Raw genomic sequence first — 24,996 nt, forward strand, 5'->3', positions numbered from 1 at the left:
CATCCATTACACCTAAAGGAATTACTTGTGGTCATCAATGACTAAGTACTCCCCAAACAGTAATAGATAGTTTTTTTTTTTTGGTCATTCATGTTGATAAAATTGTATTTTTTACGAGATTGAGCTGTCCACTGAAAACAGCCCTATACAGTGAAGAATGGGGAAAATGAAAGGCTCGACTTTCACTCAGGCGGTAAGCCTTCTTTTCCCAGGTCCATCTTGCAAATAGTTCTTCTTACGGCTTTACAAATAATTCTCAGTTCATGAAAATGAGAATTTTGATTTTTTTATTTATGTATTTTCTAAATATCGTTATATATATATATATAAAATTTATTCCGTTCTTTTAAAGGTGGTTAGATTTAAATGAATAATTAAAAATCAATTAATAAAAATACTTTCTTTAATGTGTTGAACTTGACCCGATTCATTTAAACTACACTGGCTTTGGGTACTTCAATTTGACCCGACCCATTTAAGCTAAATTGGTTTCGGGCAGTGAACAAACTATCCGTCCTGTGGCCCGACCCTTTAATTAACGGACTTCGGGCGTGCTTCGTTCGGGCCCTTCTGGCCCAATGCCAAACAGGCTCGGCTAACGGGCCCGGTGCCGAGCTCTATGACCTTAACAGGGGGGGCGGGCGGCAGGTTCCGCTCTGAAGGCGGAGATTTGGGACGGTGCTTATCTGCTGCATGGCGTTGGGAGCCGCTCTTCTGTCTTCTCCCTTCCTGAGATGATGGGTACGGTGAGACTCGAGGTCTTCCCTCCTCCTCCTCCTCCTCCTGCCCACCTCTTCTCCACTCGCTCTAAGGCCACCGCCGTCTTCACGCACTCTTCTTACCCTTCTCCCTCCTTGCTTCCTGCCGCACTCTTTCTTCACTTCAGAAGAAGATCTTCTTCTTTCTCCTCTTTGTATAAGGCCACACCATCCACCTCCGAATCATTAGATAGCATCTTCCTTCCCTTTCTTCAGTCCCAAGAAGAAGAAGAAGAAGAAGAAGAAGAAGAAGAAGAAGAAGAAGAAGAAGAAGAAGAAAGGAGTGAGGTGGAGGAAGGAACTGATGCTGTGGATGCAATTCACCGTTTCTTCAAATCTCGTGTCGCCACAGAAGATCCTCCACGAGAAGGAAGGGTCCGTCTCAAGAAGAACCGGCGGCTCGCTTGGCACATTGAGGATTTCGGTGACGAAGGCAGCGACGATGAACTTCTATCTGTGATTGCCGGAGAAGATGATTCTTCCAATCAGGGAATCACTAATCAAAGCGCACGAAAGGGTGAAGCTGATGAAGACGAAGAGAAAGAGGAAGATGATGAAGGAGGAGGAGGAGGAGAGACAGAAGGAGAAAGAGGACTTTCTAGGGAAATCCTAAGGATTGCCGAGTCTATGCCGCCGAACGCCACCTTGGGAGACTATCTGAGACCGTACGAAGGGAGGATTGATGCCATGGAATGCGTCTTGGTGCTGCGAGCGCTCACAAAAGAAGGGCTAGTCATGCCCGCTCTGTATTTCTTGGAATGGTTGGGTCTACAGGGGCCGGAATTGGTGTCTCCCCGAGCTTACTCCCTTCTCTTTACGGCCTTGGGCAAAGCAGGAATGGGTGACCGCATCATGGTCCTCTTCAATAATATGCCCAAATGGGGACGGTTTCGCGATCTTCATCTCTACAATTCCATCATCTCTGCTCTATCATGTTGCCGAAGGTATCTACCCTTTCGAAAACTTCATCTTCTTGTTAGTCTCTCCATTGATTAGCTTCTATATGTTCTCAATTGGAGTTCAAATTCCTCCGGTATTAATTCCTAGACTCTGGAATGAAGTAAACATGCTAGTGTTAGTGGCCTATAATCTGAGGATATATGAGTTCTCGCCTATTTTTTTTAAGTATACAAGATTTTAGGAATGGCATCTTCAATGCTAAAATTATCCCAGTCGTGACAACACCCTTGTGACATCCTTTGTTTGTTCATGTTCTTCTTCCTTTCATCTATGTATTTCGGTAGCACCTTATGATGCTTTTTTTTTAATTTTCGTTATCTAGTTTACTTCTTCGTTCATGCTTTGTAACTGCCAGATAGTTTTTGTCCACTTGCCGAAATGTCATGGGAATACATAAGATGGAAAAAGCCTTGACTTCCTTTAAAATTAGACTCGTGGATTTTTTTTTTTTTTTCTAAAGGCCCCTAAACCGTCAAAATGGTGACTCCGATATCCATGTGCTGGAATATTGCTTTTACTGAAATTCCTGGAGGCTAATATACTTGATCCATGTGGCTTGACTTGAGATCTATGTGAGCGGAGGTGAGACAGAAAAGGTTTTAGTATGGTTTGTCAGTAGGAACATGCTCACGCTTGCATTTTCTTAATGAGCTGATCATGAACCGGCTCGTTGTGGGCTGAATATAGTGGGAAAGTGAGCTATTTGGTTTTGTTTAAGACTGTTATTCCAGATATCCTTGTGACTTCTGCAAGCTGAACGAACCAGGCCAACAAGAACTCTCCACTTGGTTCTCGAATAAAATCAAGAGTTCATTATCTGGGTCCATCTCTTGCAGGGACTGCCTGACTGTACCCCCATACAACAGTTACAATTCCTTAACATGTGACATCTCAACCTGTAACAAAAGTAAACATGATCTTAGTTACTTCTCTTTGATTAAAAATTATTAGTGATATGGAACATTCCTTGGCACGTGAACAGCCTCTGGTCAGAGTAAACTTGAACGTAGTTATTCCCTTTGGTAAAAAAATGTCAGTGATATGAATTACTTGTTTGATTTTGAATTGGCCGTTTGAATCAAGATGTTGGATTGTTGTTTAATCATTCGCTTCAGGACAACTTATTTGTCATACTGATAAAGCATTTTAACCTTGTCAAACAAAAACTTGGTACACTTATAAATCTCTTGAAGAAATAATCATATTTAGTGTAGGCAAAAGCAGATGGAGATGTGTTATCTGTCTAGACACACAGTTTTATTAGCATATTGTCTGTTGACATTCTCCATCCCGTAACAACAGGTTTGCTTTAGTTCTTGTTCAGCTGTGGTTGACCAGATCATCTAATCCTGAGAGTGTGATGCTTTGCGTTAATTTAGGTTTTGAACTCTATTTACCGTTAAAATTGCTATCATTCTGGTGTCCCAGGTACCAGGATGCCTGGGATATCTACGAACAGATGGAGGAGAGAAATATTCAGCCGGACCATGTGACTTGTTCAATTCTACTTACTGTATTGAGGAAAGATGGTTGCGATGCAAGAGATGTTTGGCGGTTCTTTGAGACAATTAGTAGAAAGGGAGTAAAAGCAAGTGCAGAGGTTCTAGGTGCTCTTGTCAAATCTTTCTGTGACAAGGGTTTGGTGAAAGAAGCCCTCATCATACAATCTGAAATGGAGAAGCAAGGGATCTATGCTAATGTTATAGTGTATAACACCTTGATGGATGCTTATAGCAAATTAAACCAGATTGAAGAGGCTGAAGGCCTCTTCCTTGAGATGAAAGAAAAAGGCTTGAATCCTACAACTGCTACATATAATATTCTGATGGATGCATACGGCAGAAGAATGCAGCCTGACATTGTCGAAGATTTGCTGTTGGAGATGCAAGATTTAGGTTTAAAACCAGATGTTAAATCCTTCACCTCTTTGATAAGTGCATATGGGAGGAAAAGAAAAATGAGTGATCTTGCGGCAGATGCTTTCTTGAGAATGAGAAAGACTGGGGTTTCACCTACTTCTCATTCTTATACTGCATTAGTTCATGCATATTCTATAGACGGATGGCATGAGAAAGCACTGAAGGCATTTGATGACATGAAGCGTGAAGGAATAAAACCATCCGTAGAAACATACACTGCTCTGCTTGATGCATTCAGACGAGCTGGGGACACCAAGACACTGTTAGGAATCTGGAAGACAATGATCGATGATAAGATAAAGGGCACAAGGGTGACTTTCAACATTCTCCTTGATGGTCTTGCTAAACAGGGGCACTATGCTGAAGCAAGAGATGTGATACATGAATTTGGGAAGATTGGTCTAACTCCAACTGTAATGACATATAATATGTTGATGAATGCCTACGCACGTGGAGGTCAACATTCAAAGTTGCCTCAACTTCTGAAAGAAATGGCAGTCTTGAACCTAAAGCCTGATTCAGTCACTTATTCAACCATGATATATGCCTATGTTCGTGTTCGGGATTTCAAAAGGGCATTTTACTATCACAAGCAAATGGTGAAGAACCGACAAATTCCTGATGCTAGGTCCTATGAGAAGCTAAGGTCTATTCTTGATGTGAAAGCTGCAGTAAAGAACAAGAGAGATAGAAGTGCTATAATGGGTATAGTCCATAGCAGCATGGGCTTGTCAAAGCCCAGAAGGACTAAAAAGGACGAGTTCTGGAAAAATAAAAGAAAAAGATCCGTGACAAACAAAAGCTAAATTTTCTAATGCTCGCCTTTTCATACTTGAATTCTTTGACCTTAAGTGCAGTAGAAAGGCTCCGTTATTTTCCTGCCAGAAGAAACCCAGTAAGACCATATGAACAGCTCATCACTGCTGCTGTATAGGGGAGATCTTTTGCCAGCAGAAACGTGATCCTTCTGAGTAGTGAGTGGTACTCAATTGACACTATGTACATGGCAAGAACTCTCCTCGTCCGGTACAGAAAGGAGGATTTTTTGTAGTATAGTTAATTATGGCATCTAAGAGGCATGCGTTTCAGAAAAACGGCAACTCTATTTGCAAGGTCTTGTAGATGAAGTTTTCTGTTGATGGGCAGGATAGCAGGATTTAGTCATTGTTTCTGCAGCTTGTTGCTCAATAACCATCGCGTGACTCAGAAGTGAAGCTCATTTTTTGTAGTTAATAACAAGTATGTCCCTGTAAATGTACTCCACAGGAAGATAAAATGCTTCTTGCTCCCACTGTCACTGAATGTTGATCCTTTGTCCCCTTGTAAGTTATGCTTGAGGCTCAGATATCTCACGTACACGTTAGTTTTTCGAACTTGTTGTTAACGATTACTCACTTGTCTTTTTTGCTACTATTTGTAGGCTCAACAGAAAAAACATGTTTAGGAAAATTTCCCATTCAGGTTGCGCAGGATCTTCCATTAATTCTCTGTATCCACACTAATGACTTTTCTTACGCATAACAAAGCGGAGTAGAAGCTCACACTGTTCTGATGGAATGCAGTTTCTTTAATTTGATCAGCAGGACTTGACCAGTGACTGCTGGGGATCTGGACACCTGGTTAGGTACGTTATCTTGAAGCCCGTAAAATGAATGAACCCCGCAGCTCAGGGCTCGGGATTTATGTCCTTAGCTGCAAAGGCCAGATTAGTAGGACGAGTGTTCACATAAAGCAGGTTGCGGGCTTTACGTTGAAGATAAGACACCGTGAACCTCTGGGTTGGTTTCTTGGTACATGTCCGACACGTCCATAACAAAAGAAATTTCCTGAATCTATATGCTTTTTAAGTTTATAGCTGATATGCCTGTGATAAAGGATGGTACTTTATCGATCATTGCCCTCAGTGACTTCCGCCATTCTATATATTTCACGCTCACAGTTGTATCTTCACTCTTTCAGGTATCGCCCTTTCTGTAACTTACCCACGTTCAGAAGCCAAGCAACTGAAACTAAGACTGAGATATGGAGAAATTGAAGAATTCGGATAGAGATATAAACCAGAAAGGGTTAGATAGCCAGGTAAAGGGTCTATCTTGATTCCCGAGGGCCTTAGGGGTCAGTTGTCTCTCTCTCTCACTTTTTTTTTCCCTCTCTATATCTAAATTAGAGCTATAATGTTTAAGTCCACAGCAACACAAAAGCAGGCTTACCAATAGAGGAATCTGGGAACCACGATGAGGAGACACTCAGAAAACTATTGATAGGAATGCCAATATCTAATTCAGATCGGATATCCGACCAACCATTTCAAAAAAATAAGATACGATAAAAGATTTCATATTCATTTAAGAAATTGGATCAAATTTGGATTTAAGAAATGACATACAGTTGATATACATAAAGATTCAATCACATTAGAATTCATACTTGGATTGGATTTAGTTTTAAATAAATACCCTAGATTCAATATCCTCACTTTCAGGCGGGTTTGGTTTAAAATTAGAATTCAGATGTGAATTCAAATATTGTACGCAAATGGGATTCGGATTGTGAAATCAGGTTTCGATTCGGGCATGATTCTGTTTCAGAGAATGCCCATCAATCAAGCCAGATTAATAGAGCCAACCAAGGTTTGTTCAGTCACAGAGATTGTTCAGTACAGGTGCTGGCTGTACCGTTCCGAGCAACTCTAGGAATCCCCATCTCCATCCCCTCTCTTCAAGAGGGGTGTTCACAGGATAATCAGATTTCAATCTGCAGGTGGAGCACATAGGATGGGATCAGGACCAAAGGTCAGATAGAGGATTGGAAGGAACTCGTATGGAACCCAAAGGTCAACCCAAGGAGTGTGTGGTCTGTGTATATTGCAGTTGAAGGGAGAGTGGCAACCGACAGCCGGGCGCAGAGAATGGGAATGAATCTCGCATCTAGATGCTACCTTTGCAGAAAGAGGGCGAAGATTTAACCCACCTGATTTTCAAATGCCCACAGGTTGCACCACTGTGGACTAGCATATGGCGCAGATTCAGTAAGCAGAGAAGGACTTTCTGTAATGTTAAGAAGGCAATTGCATGGTGGTTTAAACAGTCATTCAAGAACAAGATGCTTGTAGAGTGCCGGAAAACAGTGTGCATGTATTAATCTGGTACAAAGCATTCTGACAATCCTGACACTCCAACGTCTAAGGGTGAGATTTGGAACTCGCTCATGGAGCAAACTATCAAAAGGAGGGCCACAGAAGACACCGCTGTAGTGATATCCAATTGGTTGGAAACCAATATTCCGACGGGAACTTGCGCTCGCAGCAACAACACCAAAATACAGGTTCACATTGCATCGTAGTATAATGCGAGTCAAAGCAAGGTAGCAGGTCTAGTCAGGAGTAAAGATGGTTGCCTATGCTTTGCAGTGGCAAGATGGGTGGCCAATGAATCGGAAGGAGAAACTTGGATACTAGACCAATGTTTCAAGTTCATCCGTCAATTGTTACATGAAATAGCTTGAGAGAGATTTCCTTAACGCAGGCATTATTTGTAGAATCTCTCAAACTGATAACTTATTCTAGTTTTGATAAAGAATGCTTTTGTGATCACTAAAAATTAGGTGCAATTTTTTGTAAAACTTTCTCTAATAGAGTACGACCCATGATAGACAGCCAGAACCTCCTCAATTGAAAAACAAAAAAATAACAGACCACTTGAAACGTGAAGCCAGCTGATGCTCCTCCCAGTTTAATCCTCCCATTAATGGGTCACCAGGTTCATGTTTACTGAATTAAGCTCCAACATGGTCATTTATTTCTTAAACAACAAATCTGAACTAAAAATTGATGCATACGGTATCTGTGAACGAAAGGGGAAGCATTTGCAAACAGGACAACTGAATACAGAAAAGATCATGCAATACTCTCCCTTTCTTTTGCTTCAGCTAACAGTTGTTGACGAACCCTTTTTATCTCCATCTCCCTCTCCAGTCTCTCTTGCTGCAAATTGAGTAGACAAGAAACGTCCTTAGTTTCTCCAAAAAAAAAAAAAGAAGCATATAATAACCTGAATCAGAAGGGTAAAACTTGTCTCTATTCTTTTGTGGTTACATATCTTGATTTCAAAATGACAACCTTTCAGACAAAGAAAAGAATACGAACGTTTTCAAGCTCAAGCCAGTCATATGTCTCCAACTCTCAGCTTACAGAAGCAAGAAATTGAGCGAACATGATTGCTGCCAGAGATCAAGTTCCATAATTACCGGAATAACTTCGAATAGGTAGCCATTCCCATTCCAAGCAACCAAGCAGTAGGAATCCCAATCCTCAGACAGCCAATTTGGAGGCGGTCCATATCCCTGAGTTCTTTTTGCAAAAATAGGCCTTGAAAATCATTTTTTCATTATGGCCTTCATTTTTAAAAGCTATTGTTGTTAGACTTTGACTTCAGTTGATATAAGACTTCAGTTGATATACCACTTCCTAGCCAGTCTTCTATGGCACATTCCGTATCATTTAAATTTTGAAATGACCATAATTTGATTCTTGTAAGGCATCTCTGGTTTTGATACATGCACAGGCAACTACATACTTCAGCTTGGCTGAGTTCAAGCTAAGCTGAAGCATTAGAAGAGTAAAATTCATTTAAAGTCCTCTACTTAAATAGCAAAGAATGAAAGTCAGGTTTTTGGCATCACCTGAACAATATAAAGAAAAGTGAGCCTTAATGAGATCAAACTTTTGCTGAAGCCATTCTTGTATGGCACTTACCATCCACACACCCCTGCCTAACCAGTATTCGTATGTGTTTGCATATTTTACATGCATACTTCATGGATTATCAATTATGTCATCTAAGAGGCTCTGGACTACAGCAACAACATAGCATTAGCTGATGTATGAAACAACTTATTTATCCATACCAATATTGACAATAAATGGTTCCTCCGCAGCAACACCATACATGCATCGTAAACAAATAATAAGTACCTTAAACATGGTTATAGGCAGAAAGCGAGAGTGGGCTTGTCAATAGGAACAAAAACTAAAACCCAACTTATGTACAGAAGCATCACAAAACTGCAATAGAAAAAAGCATCAAATCAAAATTAGAGGCCTCACTAAACCTAAAACCTGAACTGCAATCCCCAAAAAGCATAGCCGTGCTTTGGACTTCAGATGCTATCTCTTTCACTGCTTACAGGGGACAAACAAAAGGGACATGTGGAACCCAACAGTCTTGGCAATAAGAGTTTCTTCTCAAAAGGGTAACTAAGCCGTTTTGATCAGCTCCAAAAGAAGAACTTTCCCTGCCATCCTGTAAGACCATGACATTAAGTGGCCAATGGCCATGCACTGGCCAAGAACCTGATGTTCCCCGTCCAATATAGCAGTCTACAATAGCTCGAGATATCTATTGTTGACCAACAAGAGGGGGCCAAAGGAATCTTGAATATTCATCGAGTAGAAAAACATAAAGAAATCCTCATGAAAAGAATAGGCAAGTAGCGATGTCATACTGCTGTAATATCAGGTTCAATAGCTCCAGATTTTCTTCACATGCATGGCCAAATTGGGTTGCAAGCAATAAGGCCATGTGTGACGGATCATTCCAGTATGCAAACAAATGCCAATCCTTCACATAATCCCAACTTCAACCTGATAGACTCAATAAATGCTGATATATGATCACCCATCAGTCAGTGTGATCATAAAATTAATTCTCCCACCAACCCAATGCAAAGGAAAACAATGGAACCATGAAAGACCTTATCGGAATGGCACCAAGCATGTTGCCTCACAAAGCTTGATCTATAGATGCTGCTGAAGCCAAGCACATGCAATGGCATTTGCTGCTGAAGATTAAAGGCCTTTTCAAACATCATCTCGTGTGGCGTATTTAGGTCATCAATTCCATTAGCAAGCCCAGAGGCTGTGACGGCTCAGGAACCTTTGGATGGTAATATAAATACTCATGTATCTCATTCTCAGTAATTCCTCAAGTAGATTCTTCTAAAATGTTTCTATTAGGAAGTAGATTTTACAGAAACCTCAAAATCCATAAACACTACAAAAAATATTAAAAAATAAAAGGATAAGAAAAAATAGATCTTAGCAGCATTTTTCTTGTTACAAGTACAAATAAGCAGTTAAAAAAGTTTATAATAGAGACAAAACTTGCATATACTTAAAACAAATAAATCAAGAACACTGTGTAAAATATCTTATTAATTACATAATAATAATTAATAACTTCAAAACATATTTTAAACTTTCCATCAGCTCATCTAAAAAACAAAATAATGCACATGTTTACGAAATATTGATTTGATAGGTGAACATGATAGAAACATGCATGAATCAAGTGATATAGAAACCTTCATCGTAAGAATGGAGCACAAAGGGAGACAAAGAAGGGTTATGCATGAAGGATGCAACAACCAAGAAGCACAACACAAAGGTAAACAAGTCCCTAGTATTTGTAAGGAAGACTATTGTCTTCCTTATTTTTAGTAAAGACTAAAACAGGAAAGTGAAAAAGAAAACAGCTAAATCATCTATGGCTTCAAAGAAAAACAATTAAAATTACCTACTTATCAAATTTAAGCATCATTATCAGAATAACGGTTGCAAAAAGATATTCAGAGATCCCCTAAAGGATCTATAAAGAACATGGTCAATGAGAAAAGTTTAAGTTTTGCCTTTAAGGAGCTTATAGCAACAGAAACAGTTTTAGATAAATTAACACGACATTTTGCAGTCTTTGTTTTTGTCTGTGAATATTTTCTTTAACCTTTTCAGCTAAAAATTCAAGCATAGCCTCAAAAGATTTGATAAATTCAAAATTACTAGAGATGCAACTTAACAGAGGAGAGAGAAACAACCTAGAAATAGAAGTTTTAAATGGAATAATAAAGAAACACTACCAATCAAGTAAATGGTCATATAACAATAAAATTAATCAATAAAAACAAGTCAACAATCATTGCAGAATCATATGTAAATGAAATAGACATAAACTCAAAATTTTACTTCAAAGTTACAAACGAAAAAAATAAGAGAACAACAAAAGAAAGAAATCAAGTGAAACTTCTTTTAGATATTGAAAAGGAGAAATAACAGTGACTAACATCTCTTTTCAAATGAGGAATAAGAGGCGGAAACGATGACTACACTGGCAACTGCCAACATAACATTTTTCCTGAAAGGCTTGTTCCTATCAAATGCACTTAGGCCCACTAAAAGTCCGTGTACACACTTATTGAGCCCGAGCATGTGAGGTATGTATTTATGCCATTTCATATACTTGATCTTCAGTCATATAATGATTTTAAAGTTCCACAATGAAGGCATTATAAGTTATCAAGAAAGGACCGTCAAATCCCCACTATGCGGGTCTCCACTTCCTCCATTATGATACCTTTAAAGAAGCAAACCATATAATTTCCTGTATCCAAACTAGTGAAGATTAGCCTAACATCATAGTTCCTAATAGCAAAGAAAAATAGAAGTGATATTGATGTGGAGGTACTGTTCAGATCCATTCCCTTACTAAACACTTCCACTATTGGTAAACATTTCCCCTCAGATAAAGCTTATTCACCAGCCTTCTTCGAGATAACAATAAAACTAGTCAAGAACAACAGCTATTGCTTCATGAGTATGACTATTTAGTCCCGCTTCTAATGCATTATGTTGCTTGCTCACCTGGCCTGGTAGATTTCCTCTGATGGAGCAGATTCTCCCTGGATGTTGACTAGGAACTTAAGTGTTAAAACGGCACTCAGTGATTTCGAATAAAATCATTACATAAATGTTCCACACATCGTACAAACATATTGCAAAACTTCCACCTTAGAATGCAGGTGGTTAGACAGAAAACTTTTCCAACAAGTGATCCAAGAATCCTACTCTTCAAAAAGAAGTTTAATACCCATTTGCATGTTAAAAGACAAAATGGAAAAAATAAAAAAAGATCGTCTGCCTAATAATCGTAAGGCAAGCAGACAATGAGGAAGTTGTGACTTGTGAGATGATCTATCACAAACAAGGTATTTCATAGTGCACAAATTTGCACTGCGGGCAGTCAGATACTTCATAGGGCTAAAGTTTCATAGATTTCTCAACTGAATACAGCACACATCTTGTCGATTAGTGGAACAAACGAGTCATAATCAACCACCCATTTCGATGCATAATCAGCAAAAATAATGAAAAGGAAAATTATCCAATAATCGCATACAATTGCCGCTTTTGACACTCTGTTAGGTTTTCTACAAAGCGTGCCCTACTACAGTTGCCGCCGTTCTCTACGAGTTCATTCCGGCGGATACTTTAAAGAAGTTCTACTTCTCTCCCCGCAGCCGCAAGCTAAATCTAGGGAACTATCCTAACTAGCCACCCGTTTTATCACCCGATCAAGAATGACTCCGCGCAAATCCAATCGCAGAACGTTCAAAAAGCAGCGGAAACCTATCATATCATATCCTATTGACCGAGACGTTTAAGGAAGGGTATGACATCCGAAACGACTTATCACCAGAAAGCACAAGGACCACCAAAACTAAATTGGTACTGCCCCTCCACGAATCCTTCAGAATCAAGTAGATAAAAATGAAACCGTCGAAGAATTTCGCAACAAAAAACATTAGAACAGCAGAGAGAAAGAGAAAGACATACCTTTTCATCTTGGTGGAGGGCGATCCAGACGTGGAGGCGATCCATCGTCTGCCAAAACATGAAAGCTCCCAGCGTCATTCCGAAGAACGTCACAATCCTCACCATCTCCGTTCCTCCCGCTACTTCCTCTCCTGTTGCCGCCGCGGTTGAAGCTCAGGAACTCCGGTACTGCCACCCCCTCCGACACAGCGGCTTCCTCTCTATCCTCCTCCGTTTTGGGGGTTTGCTAGACTCGTCCATCACAGGACACGTTCATGGCGTCGACGGGTTGGATACTTTTCTCGGGTGCCGACTCCACCCACTCGAACCCGAGTTTTGAAACATAGGCACGAACATTTATGAGTGGGGGCAGCAGAAACCCGTATTCAATTAATTTATTCAACTAGTCGAGTTCAAGTTAAAGTTAAAATTTTAAATTAATTTTTTAACAGTTGAGATCAAGTTAAAGATCTCAATTTATTTTCTAAACTTGATTAAAATATATATATATATAAACATCTTAGCATGTTTATAAAGACTATGCTTTGATTCAAGTTGTTTTTGAAAAATGTTGATTTTCTTATTATAATGACATGAGGTCTATTCATTTTTCTTATTATAAAAACACAATTAAAGTGTAACAAATCAACTTATTATATGTTTTGCATCAACTCATTATTAAAATCATATCAACAAGGTTATACTGTCACAAAAATATTTTAAAAATCAAAATCAAATGGTCTACTTTTTATCTGACCTATAATAATAGTTATTACCATTATATATATATATATATATATATATATATATATATATATATATATATATATATATATATATATATATATATATATATTGGTGTATGTTTCTTTATTTTTTTAAAAGAAAAATTTATAAGTGAGCAGAAGAGGTATTTCATGGCTCTGCTTTTAGCTCAGCTAAGTCAGAGCTTCGCGGGGCTGAGCTTGAACAAGTCAACTTAAACCCTCTCAAGTTGAGCTCATCTTGAGCTGAGCTTGAACAAGTCAACTTAAAAGCCTCTGAAGTTGAGCTCAACTTGTGTATGGGCTTAGCTTGTGATGGGTCCTATAAACCTGCCTAAGCTGGCCCAATTCAGTTGAACTCAGATCATGAAGGGTCTTAGTTATTATACAATTAGGAAATCATTTGTAGGATAGTCACCTTGAATCATACTCTAAACATTTACCAAAAGCTTTTATGTATGTCTTCATGCGATTCGATGAGATGTTGAAACTGTCTCCCTTTTCCTCTGTCTTCATGGGGTTTAGAGCTGCTTCGGTATCTGGGTGAAAAACCGGACATCCATCAACTGAAGTGTAATGTTCCCACCGATTGAAGTCTTGCACCAACCGACCAGTCGGACCGTGGAAAACCGGACATCCATCAATTGAAGTGTAACGTATCCACGGATTGAAGTCTTGCACCAACCGACCAGTCGGACCAGCTACGAACACCCATGAGAACTTGTTTGAGTGCACTTGAAGATGTTACTTGTGAAACAGAAGTACCATCGCAAGTATAAAGCTCTTCCATTGCCATTCTTCACCATTTACAAGAAACAGTAATTGATAATTCTCTTTCTCTCACAAAGAGAAAATTTCTTAGATACATCACAAGAACCGCGGACATGTTCTATGTAATACAAAACGGAGCAGTTTGTTGGTACTTAAGATTTGTTAGTAACAAGTCAGCCCATGTTGGAGTTGTCAATTGAAAAGATAAATGAGGTTACCATTTAGATTTGGGAGGTAGGAGACGGGTTTCTAAACTAAACAAATCAAAGAATTTGTGAATTCTTGTTTACCTCATATCTCAGGGGGGGTCTACAATTAATAAGGAACTCAGATCCAAAGATTTGAATCAAACCGGTATGTGGGTGGCATTTTTTTTTGTCTCTTAAAATAATTTTAAATTTTTATTTTTAAATTATTTTGATGTGATTTTCCTTTCTTGAAGATATATGCAATAAAGCTATGAAGATCAGTTGGGAATCGAAAAATTGACTGTGGCACCTTTGTATCAGCAATTGAACGGATTGCTTTCCACCCATATAGGGATGTCAATAAATCCGAATTAGATCTGATATCCAACCAAACAGTACAAACAAAACGGCTATGAAAACAATTTTGACATCCAACTAAGAATTCGGATCAGATTAAAATATATTCTAAGAATAACATCAGATCAGATTCAGATTTAAGTAAATACTGGTTGGATTTGGTTTCAGATCAGATATAGTTTTAAATAAATATCCTATGCTAATGTCGATAATATTTAAATATCAGATTCAGATTCGGATGTTAATCTAAAAATTGGATTCAAATATGGTATAAACTTTTTTTTTTCATCCAAATTTGAATATGAATAAGAATCTGAATACATAGATATACGACAAAGCGGATATGGTAAAGTATATATCCAATTTACATCTATATGGTTGAAGAGATTGGTTTCCCTACGAGTAGATTCAAATCGATCGGTTCAAGCTGATCTTCCTAACTGCTGGTAACATGTTGTTTGCCATTCATTATGGACTGAACTGCAGTATGATCAATGGATTTAATTTCTGAGTTTTGCTACACTGCTATTGCAGCTTTCATAATGTACGCAGAAGAGGACGGGGGACCTAATTCCAGTTGATCGCCAACTCTATATTAATTGTCTTGGTAGATTCATACAGATCTGCTCAAACATGGCTGATGGCTCCTAAGAGATCTCTTATCGATGGAGTCCTTTGGCACCTCAATGTCGACTCATCACATCTTAATCTTACCGTTGAAGAAGGTCCCAAGGGTTCGCCAATTCTAGTGGTACGTGAGTTGGGTTTAAAATGTCGTGAGACAGTTCAGTTTCTATATACAGGAAAACTGCAAGGAGCCAACCCTCGTTGCAGTAGTGGAGTCAGAAAAATTGGTTGGAGGGGCACTCACTTAAAAATACTCATATTCAGTGGGACACAATATATATATATATATATCAAAGGATAAATGTTTGAGGATGTCCATTTAAAAAAAGAACGTCTTACAGCCATTATCTTCTAGAAAAAGCTATACTTTTAGGAATAGGGGTAGGGGTAGGTTTGATCACACCGTTTCCTATGTTTAGTTTGTTTAGTCTCTTGGTTAATTCCTTTAGGTTTGCTTCCTGTGGTTCTGGTTTTTTGCCTAGGGTTCGTTCGAGTTGGTTAATTCTTTGGTTTAGTTTTATCAGCATAATGATTATAAGGTTTAGTTGGCGAACTATAAGTTTATCAGAACTACTAGGTGGTCGTATCTGGTTAATCCTTCTGCATCGGGGTAGTAAGTTCTTGTTTCTTTCAGACTTTGTATGTAGATGTCTTCTTTTATCACTCATAAAGGTCTATAAAGTTTACTAGTTTTTCGGGTCTGTTTGAGTTAGCATATTATATATTTATGGTTTGGGTATATTTAAGGATTCAAATATTCTATTCTATGCATATAATAATACGAAAGAGGATGGATGTGAGGATGTGAGAGGATGATCCTTACAGACGCTGGGGTGGTGCTTTTATAGGCACCGGACTTGAAACAAATTATAATATGGAAAAAGAATAGGATTCCTTTCTGAACAAGCTAAACACAAACAAACAAAAGTAGTTACACTCGAAAGAACTTGAAGGTGGACAGCTGTCGTGTGCTGGATGAGGTGGCAGTCGAACGTGTCCAAAAAGCCAAAAAGTGCTACAGTGCGCTATATATATATCAAAGGATAAATGTTTGAGGATGTCCATCTATAATTTAAAAAAAAAAGAAAAAAAAAAGTCTGTCTATGCCAGTCACCATATGGCTCTGCCACTCACTGATTGTTATGCTAATAGCCGTGGTGGGCTGCAAAGTTGGGATGGAAGAACTGCTGCGCCGCTGATTATCCTTCCTAAAGATGTATAAGGAACTGACAGATATAAGTAAAATTTAGACAGTGTTGGCTACAATATTTTTTGCAAGGAAGTCACTCTTTGAGGAGAAGTTGGGGACGTCCGGCAACTATATAACAATGTTGAATGTTGCCTCAAATGTGTTGCGTCTCTCTCTCTCTCTCTCTCTCTCTCTCTCTAAGAAGTTATCACAAAAACTGCTTTTTGTTGCCTACTGTTTAGATGGGACAAGTTGTTTTCTTCTATACGTTTTTTTATATGTTTAGTTAGGCAAATGACATAAAACCTTTAAAGTCTTATACTTTCAAAATTTTGGCTTTCTTTTGGGTTTATATGAACATCTTTAACTCGAGTGTCGTGTTTATTATCATCCGCAACTCAAATAAGTAATGTACCAAAATGTGACAACGACCACATGATTCAAAACACAAACGCCTTTAAGGAGAACCACATTGCTATCTTGCTAAGCCACTTAAAGCAAGTGTATTTAAGATGTAGATTAAGACACAATGGAATCTGACTTTCCTCATTAAACTAGATACTAACAAGTCCAACATCATGAGTTCAAAGACTATCAGCGTGCATTTCCCTTGCATGAAAAGAACCAAAAAGGCTTTTACCAATGTTATGAATATCTGATGTTGAACCAAATGATTCAGGCTGCCCATTCATTGAATCGATCACCATCTCCCAAAAAAAAAAAGTTTAAATAAAAAAAATTCAAAAACAATAAAGATGATTAATACTGAATATTGCCAGATACGTGGTACCCTTTTATTAGCTGATGAGACAAATCGATTTGACACCAATTTGATGGGCCTACTTAGACTAAGCTTTTACAGTATTGCATTTTACGTTTTACCAAAAGAAAGAGGCGAAAATAGAAACTGAACTTTCTCACCTGTTTATGTCCCAAAAAAAAGTATGGAAAACTTTTTCAATCTTAAGCTCAAATTGAAGATCATGAAAATTATCTGCATAAAAAAAATGTAGCTTAAGTATGTCCAAAGGGTTTTATTATGCTTACTAATCTGCAGCTAAAGGGTTTATTCCTGATGGAAAAAATTGCAGGACATCAATCAGTCTCGAAATTAAGTTAGATAGGTCGACTGATCCCCAACTCGTAATATTCAAGAGGCCTGTAACAATCATGATTCATATAAATAAATAAAGAGAAACATACTTAGCACCAACGTAATTGTCAAATACTATGAATGCTTATGTTTATATGTTTAATGATAATAGAACCATATTGGTGCCAAAATAATTGAAAAAACAATAACCTATAAACCATTAACAAGAAAAGGAAAATCATTATTGACAAGTTAGTGAATCATTATTGACAAGTTAGTGGTAGTTAGGTAGAATAGCTTTATCCATTGTACATGACATTGTCAAATGCAATGGTTCCGGCAGGAATTGGTTGGTAGTTAGTTTTCGTTTCAAATTCTTAGAGGGAGGGGTGAGGGATCAGCTGCGTTACTGCAAAAAAGGGACCATCAAAGTGTAAGTTGAAGCGTAGTGAGGATGGTATCTCAAGACACCAAAGTAGGCCATGTATCCTATTATGACAAAGAGTTGGGTAGGAGCTTCCGCTCTTTTCTGTGTAGTAAGATAAAATACTCGTCCTCCTCATCCAAAAATAATTAAGAAATGAATGACATGATATGGATTTTTCCAATCATAGTTCAGAAATCTTAGTAGCAATTGACTAACAAGTCTACTGCCAAGATCGACGTTCATTGTTTATGGAAGAGCTCAAGTGATGGGAAGACCGTGGCAGAGCCAATGTGGGGCTGGCGTGGGCGCCTGCCCATGCCAACCCAAGATAGCTCCATGTGATGATTTGCTTGTTGACATAACATAACAAGCAAATCATCTTGTTGATGCCGGGTTGCCCATGCCAGAAATGGATCGGGTCCAGCAGTAGCAGCCGGCCTGCCCATCACGCCTAAAATCATCATGTGAAATGGAGCCTCACGAGTCACGCCAGTATTGACGCCGAGTTGCCCATGCGATGAGTGATCCAGCTCCACCAAGAAACTTAAACCAGTCAGCCCGCCCATTACACCCAAATTCATCGAAACTCAAAAAGGGGAAGGCGAAGGGGTGAAGCGCCCAAGCCGCAAAACGGCGAAGGGCAAGGCTGCAAAGGCCAAGGCCCAAGGGCGGCACGCCTGCAGCAGCCAACAGCCGGCAAGGCAGCGGGTGCCAGGTGATTCTTCTTTCTGATTTTTGTGCAAGCGCCTCGTGGCCGGATCTCGATTCTCACATGTGCAGTCTTGTTCCACATTTGGAGACTCCCAGTAGGGTTTATCTTCTCAGTTCTCCCTCTCTTTTTTTTGTGTTTTTGTCTAATGTCTAATATGTTATATTTTGTTAGATTGTTTTCATGAAATATTGATCGGACAATTTAATCTGTTTTATTTGTTTTATTTTTAAAATAACATATATTCTAGTTTGAAATTTTTTTCACATACTATATACGAGTGCCCCGTAGCCAAAATTTTGTGGCTCCACCATTGTGGGGAGACTTTCCAAATGAGCAAGAAATGGCCTCTAGATGTTTTGCATTGCAGTTGCGGCTGTGTTTGCACGTTTCGGAAATTCAAATCCACGGTTTTCAATGGCCATCTTAGACCCCTGTTTTGAAAGAGGCGAACAATTACACCATGAATTCATAGGTCGGGCATCTTTAATTCATGGATAGGAAATCATATCATTGGAGATCTATGGATTTAGAGGATAATAGAGATCTTTTCTAATCTAGTTTTCTAAAATTGGCAGTTTGGCAGAATGATCAATTTGTAATCCTGGTATCTTAAATTTGGGCCCAAAGCCCAAAATTTTTTTATGAGGGGGGTAAATTAAAGTTTCTAAATTTTGACATGGGTCAAGATATCATTTTTTTAAATTTGTATATATGATACGTGAAATTTTTTAAAATTTACATGTAATTTTTTTTAAGGTGGGGTCAGGCCGGCTCCACCCCTGATCAGATGGCCGTTAAAAACTGGCACTTTGAGAGTGATTTTTCTTGTTAATAAATCATTCAAGGGCGTGTTTGAACTGAAATCCATGGTTAACATGAGATCACCAAAGATCATAGGTGCATGCGTTTAAAGCCCCAACCCCTACCGCTGGTTGTACCTCAAATCCACAGTTTAATTAGGAGCATGGATTGAAATCTACCGGTTGTTGAACGGGTGGATTTCATGTAAAGTTGATTTAGATCTTTTGAAATCTCGCCCTTAGATATTTGGAAGATAAAAAACACAAAAAATAGACAATTTTAGATCTCCAACATGGTTGGAATGATGGACTGAGTGTCAACATTTTATATTGCAAAATAAAACATAGATATGCAACTTAAAGTATAGCAGATGAAAGGATCAAAGAAGGGAAACTTCCACCTTCGCATGAGAATTCCTCTCCTACTCCATAATCAATAGACAATTTTAAGAAAACATGAGATTTCCTCTCAGACTCCATAAACAAGAGACAATGTTAAGAAAACTTTTTTCCATCGGATGCCTAGCACTTTAGTTTATTAATAGCGAGGAGGCAAAAAAATAATTTGCCAATCATCTATGTGAAAGAAAACAGGATGGGTTCGAACTTTCCTTACCAAACACAAGAGCCAGGACAAACCAAAACACGTCCGTCTTCCATGGTTGGGGGGCGACGAATCCCTTCATTTTCTCACCTACCCCCCACCAAACACCTTAGTTCCCAACGCCCACCCGCTTCCCTCTCCTCTCTCTTTCCCCTTCCTCCGCCCACAGGTGTGCTCTCTTTTTTATTCCCTCCCTTGGTCAGGAAGCGGAGCATAAGACCAGAACGGGCTAACAAGAGGGTAAGGAAGAGCAGATAGAAGCAGGGAAGTGCCTGCTCCAAGGAAGGAGGGGAGGAGAAGGTGGGGAGCCAGGAGGTCAGAGATGGGTAGTGAGTTGAAGGTCTTCACATTGGGAGAGGTCTCAAAGCACAACAACCCCAAGGATTGCTGGCTTGTCATTAGCGGCAAGGTATCAACACCCACTTACACACGCATATGCAAGAGATGATTCCTTTTTTTTCTTTGCAGATTCTGTGATGGTGATTTTTCCGTTGGATTTCCTTTTTTCCGATTCACGATCTTCATTTCTAATGTTTTCCCTTTTGGGTATACTATGCCAGCAGAAAGTTGACGTTTTAGCCTGTGTTTTTTTTTTTTTCCTGAACGATCTATAGGTTTGCTCACCTCCATTGTGAATTCGGATCCTCTCTGTCTTATTTGCCGTGCATCTTTGGTTGCTTTGTTTTGAATGTGATGACTGATATATCTAAGTCTCTTCCTCTGCCAAAGTGGTCGATCTGGAAAAAATTGCTTCTTTTTTTCTAATACTGATTTCCGAGATATGCATCTCAGTGGCCTCTCCTGTAATAGTGATATGTTCAGAACGAGTCTATCTTCAGAGAGAATCTGTGTTCGTGGACTGGACCCTGCGGTTCTTGAGATCCATTTCAGAAGAAGGGGTTCCTTGAATCCTGATGTAAAGCAAAAAGTAGTATCGTAAGAATCTCAGTTGGGGAACTTTGGGGTTATTCCAAGCGAGTAATCGGAAGAAACCTGGTTACGGAAACTTGATTTAAAAGGCGCTAGGTTTATGAACAGAAACTGGCTACAATGGAATCTGTACGAGACCATCTCAATCCGAGCAACCAAATCCTTATTAACGGAGCTGCACTCGACTGTCGCAATTCGGAAGCGAAGGGTCCTGATTCGCGGATCTCTTTGTCTAAGGAATAAGAGAATCAAGTTTTACGTTTTTAATCATAAAAAGTCAACGAATTGTTTAAACTTATGGGGTATGGATACTTTTGGAGCTTCTTCTTGCGCCACATTGAATAATGGTCTTCAACTTCCACAGTAGAAGCCGTAACAAGAGTCACTATGTTGTTTCGTTTTTACCTAACTTAAGCAGCCTTGTCGACAGACCCAAATCTTATGGTTGGAAACTTGGAGTTGGAAGCGAAAGATACCGCTACTAGAATTCTTAGTTTCGAGCGCTAGTGAGTTCTGATTTAAATGGGCGATGTTCTGCAATCTTTATTCATGAGCTGAAGGACCTCGGACCTCTTTAAATGCTGCAACCTCTCAATTACTGCTTATTTGTGTTCGGTTGGTTTTGTTTTGTAGGCCACTATAAGCGTGGTGCTTTAACTCCTGCTTATGCTTATAGAGTTGTTGACCATGAGGGGGGCGTTTGATTACCTCATATCTTAAATTTGAAGTGATCTGAGATTTGAGGGTCTTAGATCATAGGATTTCATATGCTTCATTTCTACAAGGATGCAAGAATTACACCAGGACTTGTAAACCTTGAGAGTCCTTAGATGTCAAGTCAGCATCTCACCTGCCCCCCTTCTCTTCCTCTGACCTGGGATCCATTAATTTGAGGCAAATGTGGATCTTCTTGGTCCTCAAATCCATGGTATGCTAGAACCATGATTTTGATGTTGGCCTCATGCTATCAGGTGCTCGGATCTCAGATTTGGAATAATGAAACACCTCCTTAATATTGATGTGCCACAGGAGTGGTTTCCATCAATGATAATGGATCTTATAAATCAAAGAATTGTGGGTTTTGGTGTCAACAGTGCATGAACTGCACAATTTGAAGGATGCATTTTGGTGGTTGACATAGTATTCATGTCTACCATTGGCTTTTGACTAACAGAATGACCCGTGAAATTCACCATGTCACTCTTTTAGAGTCTGCATAACAGAAGCCGGTGTCAATTTCCAAAAAGAAGATGATTGTGCAATGCCAGAATGCAAATGGACACTGGGGATACCCTGAGTCCCTTTGAGGCATTCCATCCATGCCAATGCCATTTTTTCCTTTTGACAGCTGGAGTACCTTTTTGTCTTTTGGCAGGCAGAATACCAAAAATTAACAGATGTGTGTGTTTTTTTGCATGTGCTTTGCTCGTGCATATCCTGAACTTCCTAGCAGCTAATTTCATCTGGTCTTATTATTATTGGATAACTAGATTTCAAGAAACCTTACAGAAGTTTACTAAAGTTGGTTGTTTTTGGTAAAAAAACAGTTAAGCAATGCATCTTGTAGTAAAGTAGACTTATTTCACCATTATTTTATAACTTGAATTGTTCTCTCTGCTGGAATTGTCTGTATCCCTGGTTATATTGTGTCTGAGTCAATGCGTGATGTTTAATTGATGAAAACAGGTATATGATGTAACCAAGTTCTTGGAGGATCATCCAGGTGGAGATGAAGTTCTATTATCTGCCACTGGTACGATTTACAGTGTAACAGTAGCATCTCTGATTGTGACTTAATGTTTTGGTTAGGCACTTGCCTTGAGATGGTAATGGACCTTCTTTCTTTGATGGCAGGGAAGGATGCCACAGATGATTTTGAGGATGTTGGGCATAGCACCAGTGCACGAGCAATGATGGATGAGTACTTGGTTGGTGAGATTGATGCATCATCCTTCCCCACAAAACCGAAATACATGCCACCGAAGCAGCCTTACTATAACCAAGACAAGACTTCTGAGTTCATTATCAAGATTCTCCAGTTCCTTGTCCCGCTGGCAATCTTGGGCCTTGCTGTTGCCATTCGTTTTTATACCAAATCAAGCTAAACCAGCTAGAGTCAACGGTCTTCATTTTGCATCATCTTATAGTTTCTGTTTTTTCTAGCATGTAGAAGCAGTCCATGGTTGGTGTCTGGTACTTGATGATGCATGTTTGCTCCTCTTCTTTTGAACTGGATCATATGCCTTTGTCTGTTGGCTGAAATTATAAAGTTGTTTTCGTGGTTGCCTTTCAATCAGATTTTACATTTGAATTATTTTTAGGAAAATAGCACAGTTTACTTGCCGTTGATGGGACCGAGGATTTTACAGTGCACAGTGTATGAGAAATGGATCCGGCTTGCCTTTTGTATTAGTGCTTATATGTGGAAGAGAACAACTCTTTGTTTGTTGATTCTGGGTCCCTTTCTTTTACTGTTTAATCTTAGACAAGACTAGTGTATCAACAGTTATTTAAAGGAACTGATACGCCCGTATCGTCTTCCTAACCGTTGCGAAATAAAATATAAACAATTGAAGGAATTGATACTGGAGATGAGAGAGCATGGTCTGTGTATGCTACCTTACGGGTGCTTGGCATCAGCCTCCATTTCACTTCTAAAAAATTGTCTGTTCTTTCTAAGTCTTAATAAGTATGGAATATGAGCGCCAGCATGAAAGATATTTCATCATTTTATAGTTGTACATAACAAGAACCTTCGGACATGCCGCTCGATGATCCTTTTCCTTAACTCCCGGCCTTGTGAAGTCCACACTGTGTGAAAGCTCGGGTTCAGAGTGGCACGATCTTTCATGGTCTTATAAGCACTCGTTATTTTCAACTAGTGAATGGAAGGAGATGAACAATGTTTCCAACGCCTGTAGATGTGTCTGAGAGCAAAGTAAGTTTGTATTATATATGAAATATAGTTTGTATTATATATGAAATATAGTTTATATTATATATGAAATATGGACTGATTATGTGCAATCCCAACTGTGCGTCTGACGTGCTGCACATGTGAACTCTTAAGCATTAAAGTTCCAGCACAGATGTCATATGGGGATTGTAGAGCAACGGTACGTTTGGGTTGTATAAGGAAGGCTGCGTCATAACGTGTGTAGAATGCACGTCGTCATCGTCATTCTCCTGATAAATCATAGGTAAAGTGGGATTGCTTTCAGAAGAAGCTGGAATCTCCAGTAAAAGCTCATGGACGGCATCTACGAAGCCTCTTTTTTTTTAGTCTGTATTAATAACGATATAGACGGATCAATTGAGTTGATATTGAATCTAAATTCAGAATCATGAGTTCTTATGGGAAAGTGTCCTTGACAAGGTGAACTTTCACATTTTTTATGAGCATCTATGTTTGAAATGCTACACGTTAACGTGGTTACAGTTTTGTTAGAACAGCTCAAGAATTATATATATATATATCATTGACAGACGGGAAAATCACTTTAATAAAGGGGAAGCCACCAAATTCGTGCTGTCACTGCCCCTTCTAATAACTGAGGTCTTAAGCCTTCTTGTTCTCTTTCTCTCTGCCATCCGCTTCATGTAGCATAACCATTTATCTGTTTCCAACTTATTCCGCTAAAAAACGTACTTCTAAATTCACACATGGGCACGCGAGCTTGGCATTTCCTCTCCAGACGAAAAGGGAAGGTGGGGTGGCAATTCCAGAATCAACTCCAAACACGGCTACTTCTCTTCCCTCACCGGTCAGTGGTGCCTCCCCGTTGCTTGTGCTTCGCGAAAAGAGATGCTCGCCAAGCATTGAACTCTACAACATCCTTCAACTTAAAGGGCCTTTAGGGTAATCCACCAATTAAATGAAATCCATTGCTTTATAGATCGTTAACGGACAAAAATCAGGTACCAAGCAGATATCTGCTCCTAAAGGCCAGTAATCAGGCAAAGCCGCTTCTACGTGAACAAGGTAGGAACCACCTGACGGAACAAAGCCAGAGGCTATTGGGCAAAATCTGAAGAGGCAAAAGATGTTCTCAATATAGCTTACACACAAAAGAGGACAAAAAGCCAATATCCTTTTTAAACAAAGAAAAGTGCTTCTCAAGCTTGGCTTGGATTTTCAGCAGACTGTAGATTGGCCAATGTTGACGAATCGATGGCCGGTTCATGAGAGTTTTCATAGTGCAGCTTTCCAACACAAAGGACAAGAAGAATATAAAACCAACATTGAGCTAAAGGAG

General features: G+C 39.1%; 3 protein-coding genes across 4 annotated transcripts; 2 read left to right on the plus strand and 1 right to left on the minus strand.

The window, feature by feature from the left end:
- The first annotated feature begins 563 nt into the window (after positions 1–563).
- On the plus strand, positions 564–5,178 carry LOC116247713 (pentatricopeptide repeat-containing protein At5g50280, chloroplastic). 2 transcript variants are annotated; one of them, XR_004170885.2, is made up of 3 exons: positions 564–1,702; positions 3,147–4,959; positions 5,058–5,178. XR_004170885.2 is itself a non-coding variant. In XM_031619981.2 (2 exons), the coding sequence occupies exons 1-2, from the start codon at positions 735–737 to the stop codon at positions 4,441–4,443; spliced, it is 2,265 nt and encodes a 754-aa protein (XP_031475841.1). In that variant the 5' UTR covers positions 564–734; the 3' UTR covers positions 4,444–4,987. The 2 variants fall into 2 exon arrangements, 1 of the variants encoding a protein (XP_031475841.1); XM_031619981.2 differs by lacking the exon at positions 5,058–5,178 and having other exon boundaries at positions 3,147–4,987.
- A 2,109-nt stretch (positions 5,179–7,287) lies between these two features.
- Positions 7,288–12,570, minus strand: LOC116247714 (uncharacterized). The gene is made up of 2 exons (XM_031619982.2): positions 12,300–12,570; positions 7,288–7,619 (listed from the first exon to the last, which is right to left on the minus strand). The coding sequence occupies exons 1-2, from the start codon at positions 12,402–12,404 to the stop codon at positions 7,533–7,535; spliced, it is 192 nt and encodes a 63-aa protein (XP_031475842.1). The 5' UTR covers positions 12,405–12,570; the 3' UTR covers positions 7,288–7,532.
- Positions 12,571–19,893: 7,323 nt separating this feature from the next.
- On the plus strand, positions 19,894–23,191 carry LOC116249343 (cytochrome b5-like). Its single transcript, XM_031622592.2, has 3 exons — positions 19,894–20,219; positions 22,427–22,493; positions 22,595–23,191. The coding sequence occupies exons 1-3, from the start codon at positions 20,133–20,135 to the stop codon at positions 22,843–22,845; spliced, it is 405 nt and encodes a 134-aa protein (XP_031478452.1). The 5' UTR covers positions 19,894–20,132; the 3' UTR covers positions 22,846–23,191.
- Positions 23,192–24,996: the final 1,805 nt, after the last annotated feature.

Source organism: Nymphaea colorata, chromosome 2 (assembly GCF_008831285.2).
Source record: "Nymphaea colorata isolate Beijing-Zhang1983 chromosome 2, ASM883128v2, whole genome shotgun sequence".
Classification (NCBI taxonomy): domain Eukaryota; kingdom Viridiplantae; phylum Streptophyta; class Magnoliopsida; order Nymphaeales; family Nymphaeaceae; genus Nymphaea; species Nymphaea colorata.

Bases quoted from the DNA above. Each gene is read 5' to 3' on its own strand.
- LOC116247713 (XM_031619981.2), top strand. From the start codon at position 735: ATGATGGGTACGGTGAGACTCGAGGTCTTCCCTCCTCCTCCTCCTCCT. The intron at 1,703-3,146 runs GTATCTACCCTT...CTGGTGTCCCAG, and splicing joins GCTCTATCATGTTGCCGAAG to GTACCAGGATGCCTGGGATA.
- LOC116247714 (XM_031619982.2), bottom strand. From the start codon at position 12,404: ATGGTGAGGATTGTGACGTTCTTCGGAATGACGCTGGGAGCTTTCATG. The intron at 7,620-12,299 runs GTATGTCTTTCT...CTCAATTTGCAG, and splicing joins CCCTCCACCAAGATGAAAAG to CAAGAGAGACTGGAGAGGGA.
- LOC116249343 (XM_031622592.2), top strand. From the start codon at position 20,133: ATGGGTAGTGAGTTGAAGGTCTTCACATTGGGAGAGGTCTCAAAGCAC. The intron at 20,220-22,426 runs GTATCAACACCC...TGATGAAAACAG, and splicing joins GGCTTGTCATTAGCGGCAAG to GTATATGATGTAACCAAGTT. The intron at 22,494-22,594 runs GTACGATTTACA...CTTTGATGGCAG, and splicing joins AGTTCTATTATCTGCCACTG to GGAAGGATGCCACAGATGAT.